The sequence below is a fragment of the Vigna radiata genome, chromosome 2, assembly GCF_000741045.1.
Source record: "Vigna radiata var. radiata cultivar VC1973A chromosome 2, Vradiata_ver6, whole genome shotgun sequence".
NCBI classification, from domain to species: Eukaryota; Viridiplantae; Streptophyta; class Magnoliopsida; order Fabales; family Fabaceae; genus Vigna; species Vigna radiata.
Genome location: NC_028352.1, coordinates 4,450,520 through 4,461,509, shown reverse-complemented (window position 1 = coordinate 4,461,509; position 10,990 = coordinate 4,450,520). Strand labels below are relative to the sequence as shown.

The 10,990-nt window shown below is 35.7% G+C and overlaps 3 protein-coding genes across 4 annotated transcripts in view; all 3 read left to right on the top strand.

Annotated features, from left to right (window-relative positions):
• The first annotated feature begins 3,300 nt into the window (after positions 1-3,300).
• On the top strand, positions 3,301-5,304 carry LOC106753876 (tropinone reductase). The gene is made up of 5 exons (XM_014635744.2): positions 3,301-3,709; positions 3,989-4,196; positions 4,326-4,545; positions 4,638-4,744; positions 4,838-5,304. Exons 1-5 carry the CDS (start codon positions 3,621-3,623, stop codon positions 5,015-5,017), a joined length of 804 nt encoding a protein of 267 aa, XP_014491230.1. The 5' UTR covers positions 3,301-3,620; the 3' UTR covers positions 5,018-5,304.
• A 565-nt stretch (positions 5,305-5,869) lies between these two features.
• LOC106753804 (tropinone reductase homolog At2g30670-like) overlaps positions 5,870-10,990 on the top strand; it is a 6,877-nt gene continuing 1,756 nt past the window's right edge. Inside the window, 7 exon segments of the mRNA XM_014635671.2 lie at positions 5,870-6,110; positions 6,203-6,256; positions 6,577-6,784; positions 6,922-7,141; positions 7,226-7,332; positions 7,414-7,579; positions 8,498-8,508. Coding sequence (XP_014491157.2) covers positions 6,022-6,110; positions 6,203-6,256; positions 6,577-6,784; positions 6,922-7,141; positions 7,226-7,332; positions 7,414-7,579; positions 8,498-8,508 — 855 coding nt within the window. The 5' untranslated portion in view covers positions 5,870-6,021.
• Positions 8,331-10,401, top strand: LOC106778605 (transcription termination factor MTERF5, chloroplastic-like). 2 transcript variants are annotated; one of them, XM_014666581.2, is made up of 2 exons: positions 8,331-8,627; positions 9,106-10,401. In XM_014666581.2, exon 2 carries the CDS (start codon positions 9,187-9,189, stop codon positions 10,318-10,320), a length of 1,134 nt encoding a protein of 377 aa, XP_014522067.2. In that variant the 5' UTR covers positions 8,331-8,627; positions 9,106-9,186; the 3' UTR covers positions 10,321-10,401. The 2 variants fall into 2 exon arrangements, with proteins under 2 accessions (XP_014522067.2, XP_022634147.1); XM_022778426.1 differs by having other exon boundaries at positions 9,093-10,401.

The following is a 10,990-nucleotide window of genomic DNA, read 5'->3' as shown; positions in this document are numbered from 1 at the left end:
GAAAAATTCCATATTTTGTCTTTCAAAAAAATCTCTATCCACAAATTTTGGTTCAATGACTTCACGGTCGCTAAAAAGTGTGAAATACCTTTCAGCCAGTGCAGGACTTGAAAATTGAAGGATTTCTTGCGATTCAATCGGTGATGGTGGTGGTGAGAGTGACGACGAGCTTTCGATCGGTGAAGGTTCACGGCGGCGACGTCCCGCAGCTCTAGAAGATGAACCCCTAACCCTTTGCCTTTTGGAAGAATCCGCCATTTCGAAATTTTAATCGGTGGAAATTGAAGAAAATGGAGAGTAGAATGTGAAAATGGTGTTTAGAAGTGAGAAAAGTGGGAAAAGATGAGATTTTGGAGGTCTTGTTGGTGCAAAAATGGTGGTTTTCGGCGCTGCAGTAGTTGGAAGAGGTTGGGTGTGCGAAATGAGAGAGAAAAAGTTGGTTTTATAGGGTAGGGTTGGGCGCGTAATCGATTACGAGGTTGATGTAATCGATTACCAGGGGTCTGTTGCAATTTTCTCAGCCAGCAAGCTTTGGTAATCGATTACAGAGACTGTGTAATCGATTACCAGAATGGTTTTTGCAGTAGAACAATATTTGGATACAAATATGACATAATATAAAACATAAGAAGTTTTTATTACATTCATCCATGTTCAAATAAAGTGTCAAACATAAGAAGTAATTATTACAGTCATCCAAATAGAAGTCTAAACAACTATTAAANAGTACANAACAATAGAAAAAAGTCTTAAACATTACAAATATTTATGGACGTATAGGGTAAATAAATCTTGTTCTTCGTTGTCCATCTTCATCTATGTAGGTCCAATCTTTCAGATCCTCATAGTGCTCAGCTTGAGTTGGAGNACGTATATCTATTGTTTGGACGAAAAGTTCAATATACTGAGACGTCCTTGGACGTTTAACAGACCTGTCAATAGTTTGTGCTTTTTGCCAACGTCCAATCATTTGTGCAATATCATTATCACATTTTATGGAAGCTGTATCATGAATGAGGTGGTTGTTACGTACCTTTGTGGGACGANGATAATCAATATGGGTCACAACTCTTCTGTCTCCACACTGCACAATTTCACTTAATTGAGAAAAAAGTTCATTGAATGAGATATTGTGATTGATTGACGTGGTAACCTTTGCATCTNATCGNAATTCGATCCCGTAACCAGAGCGACTTTCTATCATTCCAGCGCCTTTAAGTTGACCTCCGAAATAGATTATTGCAGGTGAGTTTGGAGTGTCATTTGTTTGTGTCGTAGATGAAGATTATGCATTTGTAGGAATCATAAGACCCATTATTTCGTCCGGAGATCTTACCCATGTAACATAAATTTCCATGATTGAGTTAATGGGAAAATTAGACTTACATGATATCATTTTTCTGACATCTTCGTCTGATCTTAATTTGAATGCTTCATATGAGATTGTTTGATTACCATCAAGTCTCGGTCGACGGAAGTACAACTTGTTGATGGCTGTGTTAGTTGGTTTGTCAGAGGCTATGCAAACTTTGTCTTGAAGTTGTTTGTGGGTGCAGTCGAATGGGATGCGAAACAATTTAGGATTCTGACATTTGAACTCAACTCCATTTTTGCCATTCCTTATTTCGCCGTGTTGAAATAAGGCAGCAAGGTATGAGTTGTATATGTTTTCTGTGGCTGTGGCGTTCATGCCAAAAACTTCATTCTCGTAGGTGTTCATTTTTAGAGAGATGATGAAGTATGATGAAAGATGAAGTTAGAGCAATGTATTTTGTGAGTTGTGTGGATATCCATAACACAATTGTGGTTGTATTTTGATAGCATTGGCTGCACAAAATGCATAGGAAGTATTTCAGCTTGATGTAAAAGTGCGTTCTTGCATGGTGATCTTAAAGAAGAGGTATATGTTCAACAGCCAGCAGGTTTCATTCAAAAGGGTCGAGAAACTCAAGTTTACCGGTTGCAGAAAGCTTTATATGGACTTAAGCAGGCCCCACGAGCTTGGTATAGCAAAATTGAAGCCTACTTTGCCAAAGAAAAGTGTAATCGATGTTCAAGTGAACACACATTGTTCACTAAACAAGTTCAGGGTAATATTTTAATAATCAGTCTTTATGTTGATGATTTGCTATTTACTATAAACATATGTGTGAAGAGTTTAAAAGTTCAATGAAGCTAGGATTTGATATGACTGATCTTGGAAAAATGAAGTATTTTCTCCGAATAGAAGTCATACAAAGCAAGGTAGGAATTTTCATTTGTCAAAGAAGATATGCACGGGAGATATTAGCTCGATTCAACATGACAAAAAGCAATCCAATAAGAAATCCTATTGTACTAGGAACAAAAATGTCTAGAGATGAGGAAGGAGTCCCAATAAATGCCACAAAGTTTAAGCAAGCAATTGGTAGTCTTATGTATCTCACAGTCACTCGACCATGTATGGGGTAAGTTTAATAAGCAGGTACATGGCAAATCCAAAGGAATCACATTGGGCAGCGATCAAACGGATCCTGAGATATCTTAAAGGCACAATTTAGTATGGAATCTTTTATTAACAGAGTGGAAGAATTGGTCTTGTTGCCTACAGTGACAGTAATTATGCAGGTGACTTAGATGATCGAAAAAGTAGTTCTGGTTCAGTTTTTTTAATGGGAACGGGAGCTGTCTCTTGGGCATCGAAGAAACAACCTATGGTGAGCTTATCTACAACTGAAGCTGAGTATATTGCAGCGGCATTCTGTGCATGTCAATGTATTTGGCTTTGCAGAATTTTAGAACATCTCGGTTCAAAAGAAGAAGGTGCAACAGAAATTCTATGTGATAACAACTCTACTATTCAATTATCCAAAAATCCCGTCTTTCATGGAAGAAGTAAACACATTGCAGTAAGATTTCATTTTCTTAGAAATTTGGTTAAAGATCAAGTTGTTTGTCTTAGTTATTGTTGCTCTGAAGAACAATTGGCTGATATAATGACCAAAGCATTGAAGCTTGAACAATTTGAGAGTCTAGTTGAATGCTTGGAGTTGTGGACATAAGAGAAATAAGCTAAATGTGACAACATATAGGTTAAGGGAGGGAATGTTGGTTATTTTAAATTGTTAATGTTTTAAAATAAATCTCCTATTTATTAGGAAGAATAAGTCATTACTCAGTTAGCATATTTTATTCCTAGATAGGTGTTGTTTTTAAATTTCAATAACTCCCCATTATGCAGAGCAATTGTGATGTACTGGTTTTTTTTTTTTTTATAAGCCACGCTTGATTACTCAATAAAGTATACACTTAGACAAGTTTTATTCTACTGTTTTATAACATATACAAAGTTTCAGAATTTTGACTCAAAGCAGGGAGAAGGAAAAATTCTCCACCAGAAATAGAATAGGACAAAAGAAAACAGTAGAAATATGATAAGCGGTTAGAGAGAAAGAAAGAAACAGAGAAAATATCTGTCAAATAATTGAACAATCGGCTACTCGGAAAACCAATGGTGTTAAGCAGCCTTCAATTTAAGCTTACAGAACTAAGTTGTGATTATAAATATAGAAAACGCATTCAGATTCATCCAGCAAATTCATCATATCATATCATATCCTTCATTAAAGTGAGAAAAAAACATGGGCGAGAGAAACAGTGGAAGCAAAAGCAGCAAGTGGAGTTTGGAGGGAATGACAGCACTGGTCACAGGTGGATCCAAAGGAATCGGGTAACTTTTCTACCTTCTTCTTCCACTTTTTTTTTTCATTTCAGTTTTTCTTCCTACTATATATATATATATATATATATATATACTATACTTAATTTCAAATTTTTAACAAAAACAAAAGGGCTAATTGATTTGCAACTGTTTGGTGATTTCTACAAAGCAAACATGGTTGTATCGATGAACTATAGTGAATAATAATTGTAAAAAATAAAAGGTAGGTCTTGCATGAAATTTTGTTTTTGTTCTCACCATTCATTCCTCTGAAATGTATATATATAGGTATGCTATCGTGGAGGAGTTGGCACAGCTTGGGGCCACTGTACACACTTGTTCTCGTAACGAAGCTGAACTCAATGAATCCTTGAACGAATGGACTACAAAAGGATACAGAGTAACCGGTTCGGTCTGTGACGTGGCCTCTCGTATAGACAGAGAAGAGCTGATAGCTAGAGTCTCCTCTCAGTTCAATGGAAAACTCAATATCCTTGTAATGACATGTTCTTTTTTCACCTTTTCATAAACTTGTCTAACTATGACAATAATGAGAACTAATTTGGGATCCAACTTGTAGGACTGAAACATATTCTTTTTCGTTAATATTTTTGAATGGATTTAGGTAAACAATGTGGGAACAAACATACAGAAGCAGACCCTGGATTTTACAGCAGAAGATTTCGCATTTCTGATCAATACGAATCTTGAATCTTGTTTCCACTTAAGCCAGCTTGCACATCCTCTCCTAAAAGCTTCAGAAGCTGCAAGTATCATTTTCATATCCGCGGTTGCTAGTTTTATAGCTACAAATTTGGTATCTGTTATTTATAGTGCAACAAAAGGTGATTGTTCATTGCATTCCATGTGGTAGACTTAGGTAGCTAGAGTAGTTAAAACTAGCCAATTTGAAAACGTGTAAGTAATTGGCATGTAGTTGCAATGAACCAAGTGACAAAAAATCTGGCATGTGAATGGGCCAAAGACAACATAAGGACCAATTGTGTTGCACCAGGGCCAATCAGAACCCCTCTCGGGGATAAGGTAACCATTTTGTTGGCATTGTTAGTGTATAATTATTCTTGTTATTTGCTTTGCTTTTTTCTCTGAGGGTATCATGTTGTTGTGTTCTTGAAGCACTTTAAAGAGGAAACAATTAGGAATGCTGTAATTTCTCAAACCCCTCTGGGACGTATTGGAGAGGCAGAGGAGGTGTCTTCGTTGGTGGCATTTCTGTGCTCGCCTGCAGCCTCTTACATCACAGGACAGATCATTTGTGTTGATGGCGGCTACGCTGTTAAGGGCTTCCATATCTAGCCTTGTTTTCACATTTTCTGTGCTATGTCAGTTACACTCTCATTGTTTTTGTTTTTGTGCTATGTTACGAGTAAGTTAACAGAGTGAACTTTCATAGGTTATGGATGTATTTGAATTCACAATAAGTTGCGAGTGACTCTCACTGTGAGAGTATATCATGTTAAATGTATTTTGGAATGTGTGATGTTTATTGTTCGATAGAAATAAAACTCAGGCTTGTTTTCACCTTGAAACTCAAACTTCAAAGACAAATTATCATGTTAAAAATTAGGAAGAGGATTATTTGACACCGGTTACTATTATTTGAAAATCCTTTATAGAAGTAAAATGATTCTAGCAAAAATGAGAAAAAGATAGTGAAAAATAATGTTAAATAGGAGTAAAAAAAAAAATTGATGTCGAAGTTTCATTGTTATAAAAATGAGTAGACGAAGGTAGACTGATATAATTTGACTTTTTCATTCATAAAAATATGAGATAGAAGCTTAATAAAAGTGACGGATGTGATGTGGGAAATTGATTTTTAATGGGATAGCTTGTAGAATTAGACATGAAACCAAAATGTCTAAAATTAAGGCTTCCCCTTATTCTAATAATAGTGTTAAAATATTTCACAGTACGTCCAAAATCTCATTATAGTCTTAAATAAGTCAGGTCTGATTTTTCGAAAATGAAGATTTTAAACTGATTTGATTTTGATGGCATTTAATATTTGCACAACTAATTTCATTGACACTGCATTTGACAAAATATAAAGCAGGGAGAAAGAAAAATTTTCCACCAGAAATAGAATAGGACAAAAAAATACTCGTCCTACAGTCCACGTTCATGGTTTTGGAAAGAAACATGGGCGATTAGAAAGAAAGAGAGAGAAAATAACAGTAACTTACTTTTAAACAACTGTGCAGCCTGCTAAAAACCAATGAGACTCAGCAGTCATCACAGTAACTTACAGAAGAAGTAATTAAGTTGTCATTATAAATACAAAAAACGCATTCAGATTCATGCACCAAATTCATCTTATCATATCATCTTCTTCATTGAAGAGAGAAAAAAACATGGGTGAGAGAAACAGTGGAAGCAAAAGCAGCAGGTGGTCTTTGCAGGGAATGACAGCACTGGTCACAGGTGGATCCAAAGGAATCGGGTAACTTTTCTACCTTCTTCTTNAAGCAAAAGCAGCAGGTGGTCTTTGCAGGGAATGACAGCACTGGTCACAGGTGGATCCAAAGGAATCGGGTAACTTTTCTACCTTCTTCTTCTTCCACTTTTTTTTATTTTTTTCATTTCATTTTTTCTTCCTACTACATATATATATATATATATATATATATATATATATATATATATATATATATATATATATACTATACTTAATTTCAAGTTTTTAACAAGAACAAAAGGGCTAATTGATTTGTAACTGTTTTGGTGATTTCTACAAAGCAAACATGGTTGTATTAATGAACTACAGTGATTAATAATTACAGAAAACAAGAGGGTAGGTCCTGTATGAATTTTTGTTTTTGTTTCTCACCATTCATTCCTCTCATATTATATAGATATTCTATAGTGGAGGAGTTGGCACAACTTGGGGCCACTGTACACACTTGCTCTCGGAAAGAAGCTGAACTCAATGAATCCTTGAACGAATGGACCACAAAAGGATACAGAGTAACCGGATCAGTCTGTGACGTGACGTCTGATGCAGACAGAAAAGAGCTCATAACCAGAATCTCTGCTGAGTTTAATGGCAAACTCAACATCCTTGTCAGTAATTCAGACAACTCAATTGCATGGAAATGAAGTTAAATTTTCAATTTTCTCATAATGAAAAATCATCCTATAAGGAAGCTCGATAATTAACTTTTGCATTAATGTTTTATTTATATTTTGGATTTATTCAGGTAAACAATGTGGGAGCAAACGTATGGAAAGAGCTACTGGATTACACAGAGGAAGATTTCTCATTTGTGGTGAATACGAATTTGCAATCTGCTTTCCACCTAAGCCAGCTTGCACATCCTTTCTTAAAAGCTTCAGAAGCTGGAAGCATAGTTTTTATATCCTCCATTGGTGGTGTGGTATCAATAAATATAGGATCCGTTGTGTACAGTGCAGCAAAAGGTAATTAGTTGTTTAGTGTTAAATTTGCAGTGGAAGTAACAGAGAGAGTAAGTTGGAAGTTGCGTGTTTTGTTTTGACATGCAGGAGCAATGAACCAAATGACTAAAAATTTGGCGTGTGAATGGGCCAAAGACAACATAAGGAGTAATTGTGTTGCACCTGGCGTAATCAGAACCCCTGCAGCTGAAGAGGTAGTTAAATTTGTGGTGTTTTTGTTAGTGTATATATGATTATTGATTTTGATGTTATGCTTACATTGAACTTGAATGCAGTTCTTAAAAGAAGGAAACATTGTAAATGCTTACATTCCTCGAACCCCTCTTGGACGATTTGGAGAAGGAGAGGAAGTGTCTTCGTTGGTGGCATTCCTGTGTTTACCGGCAGCCTCGTACATTACAGGACAGACCATTTGTGTTGATGGCGGCTTCACCGTCAATGGCCTCCATATAAGCTAGCCTCACTTGAGTTTATTGTAACATTTTCGGTGCTTATTGTATAATGAAATATATTATATAGTTTAAGTTTTCTTTTTTTCAAAATATAATTTATTTAATAACAAACAATTACCTGTTCGAACAAAAGCCTTTCTTTCATAAACACTTTATGTTTCTTTTGTATCTTTTCTATTGTTATATAATATGTATTTTATAAATATTTTTTATTTATTTTGTTTTTAAATCTTGTTTGGAATTCCTTGAGAAGTCTCCATAGGGTTATTATTCTTGAATACTGGATTATTAGTGTCATTTGAAACTAGTTTCGAGTACAATTTAAAGAGAGATCGACCTACATAAAACTATTTAATATTTAAATTGTAGCTTTTAAAACTAAGCAATTGCTTCTTCCTTCACCTATGAAGAAAGTGAATGCATTTTGAATTTGAATGTCTATGAAGTTGACACAAAATCGACTTGAGGTTAGAAAAGAAAAATCACCTTAATGACTAGGTTTACAACTTGAAGTACAAAAGTTGTATTTAGGCAAATTTTGTGAAGTAAAATGTGAATCAGCTTTCCTCACTTTTCATGCCCATTCAAACTTTAATTCTAAAATTCAACACAAAATTATAATTTCTTTTTATTTTAAATTTTAATACATTTTAATTTTTTAACTTTAAAAATTCAACACAGATATAATTCTTTTTAATTTAATTACACTAAATTTTTTTAAAGTGTAAAATTGTTTGAAAAATTGCATACTGCTTGAAGGTAAAAAGGGGAGAAATGTAAATTTTGTTTTCGTTATTCTTTCGGTGGTGAATCATTTAGGTTAACTTTCTCTTATTTGCTTCTCTCACGTTCTCCCTCCTTTTTCATTGCTTCCCATTTTGAGATGGTTGAATCGGTAGTTATGGAGGTTTTTCGTGGGTTTGAAGGTGTAGCATCATTGTGCCGCTCCCAATCGGTGGTCGTGGAGGTTTCCGGTGGCTGTGAGGTTTCCGGTTGGCGTTTCCATTTTTGTGGCTTATTTCGTGTGTGACTTTGAGGTAAGGGTTTTCTAATGTTTTCTTTTCTAGTTTTACGCTTTTGAGCAGTTGGGGTGATGGACTTGGAAATTTTATGTCTATTCTCTGCATGTGAAGTTCGAATGTTTTTATTAAGGCAGTTTAGATACAATGTGGATTGATATTATTTTGGTTCGAGCCAGATAAGGGTTTATATCTGTTCTCTGGTTGAATCTGAGTGTAGATACATTTGTTTATAGCTTTGTAAGTTAATTTGTGTTTCAAAAAAATTACAATCCGTGATATGCCCTGTTTTAACAAAATCAGTACGTTTAAAAGTTTACAAGGGAAGGCTGTCTTCATTAGGGGATGATGATAATAATGTTAAATTCTGTGCCTGTGATTAATAAGATATTTGTTATATTAGATGCATGTTCATATATATTATGTTGTTAATAAAATAGGCTCTTGTTTTTCTTTTGAGCTGGCTGATTGCCTTTTTCACGTGGGAATATTTTAGGGACCCTCTGAAGAAATTCCTTTCAGATTTTTGGGGCTGGAAAGGCGAACATTCATTCATTCATTCTCGTTCACTAAACCAATGCAATCTCTAAAGTCACACCCTGCTCTTTTATTTGCACTTTTCAATCAATTCTCTTCTCAGTCTCTGACATCCTTCCTCTCTTTCTCAACTAAATGCCGTTGCCTACACTTCAACGAAACCACTTCAATGATTGATTACCTAAATTCCAACTTCCAGTTCTCCAAAACCCAATCCCTTTATATCTCCAAACGTGTTTCACGGGGCAAATTCCCTCAAAACCCCTCATCAGTGCTCACTTTCTTCAAACAAATAGGCTTTTCGCAAAGCCAGATTCTCTCCGTGATTCGTCAAAGACCCCAGATACTGTTTACAGACGTTGACAAAATCTTAAGATCCAAAATTGAGTTCTTTCAGATGTCTGGATTCCAGGGTCGCGAGTTATGCAGCTTCATTTCAAAGCATCCCTCCATTTTGACTCATAGCTTGAAGAAAACATTGGTCCCCTCAGTTGAAGCTATTAGGAAAATTGTGTGCGACCAGAAAGATTTTATTCTTGTGTTGCACAGATGTGGCTGGATTCTCCCAAAGTACAAAAGGTTTATGGATAATGCCGTCTTCTTGGAGAGGTGTGGCATTCTTGGGACTCATCTTGCATTGCTACTCAAACTTCACCCAAGGCTTTTCATTGCACAACAGTCCACTATTCAAAACCGTGTTTCTCGAGCTGTAGACTTGGGTTTCCGTGAAAATTCAAGAATGCTTGTCCATGCAATTCATACATTAAGCTGTTTGAGCGATAAAACATTTGAGAGAAAGCTGAAACTAATTAATAGTTTTGGGTTTTCCAACGATGAGGGCCTACAAATGTTCAAGAGAACCCCGACTTTGTTCAGAACATCAGAGATGAAGTTGAAAGTTGGAATGAAATTCTTCTTGCACACAGTTATGCTGCCTAAGTCAGTCCTTATTCACCGGCCTCAGATTTTAATGTACAGCATGGAGGATCGTGTGCTTCCTCGATATAAAGTCTTCCAGCTGTTGAAATCAAAAAATCTCTGCAAGAAAGTCCCCAATTATATTCATGTGTTGTGCTTGTCTGAGGAGATGTTTTTGGACAAGTATATATCACAGTTCAGGGAAAATGCAGAGGAGTTATTAGTAGCATACAAGGGTCATTATCTGGAAGCATAACCATACCTTCAATTCTGTTTTTTCACTCTTCTACAGGAAGCCTGGGCAATTTGGGACCAACAGTAATTATTTGAGAATTTATGATCCCGTGTTATGATTTGTTAATCATCCTTTAACACTCCGATCGCATATTTCAATCAACATAATGTGTTTCTTTTTAATATATGCTCCTACCCAAGGTTTTGAAAACTGGTATGCAACTGTGATTTCAGCTGCAACATCAATGTTTTTGGAGTGTATTGTTAGCCAACGTGCTAAATGAAAGTTATGCAGAGGAAGGAGTTATGCAGAGAGTAAGAGAGGTAGAGAAACTGAGACTTTTTCTCATTAACCAAAGAATGAATGAAATACAGAAATATATGGATGACGACTAGAGGCGAAGTTGGTATTTGATATTGCATCAACAACATACGAAGTTTCAAAGTTTTGACTCAGCAGGGAGAAGGAAAAATTCTCCACCACAAATAGAATAGCATAAAGAAAACAGTATAAAACACAATCAGATTCATGCAGCAAATTCATCATATCATATCATATCCTTCATTGAAGAGAGAAAAACATGGGTGAGAGAAACGGTGGAAGCAAAAGCAGCAGGTGGTCTTTGCAGGGAATGACAGCACTGGTCACAGGTGGATCCAAAGGAATCGGGTAACTTTTCTACCTTCTTCTT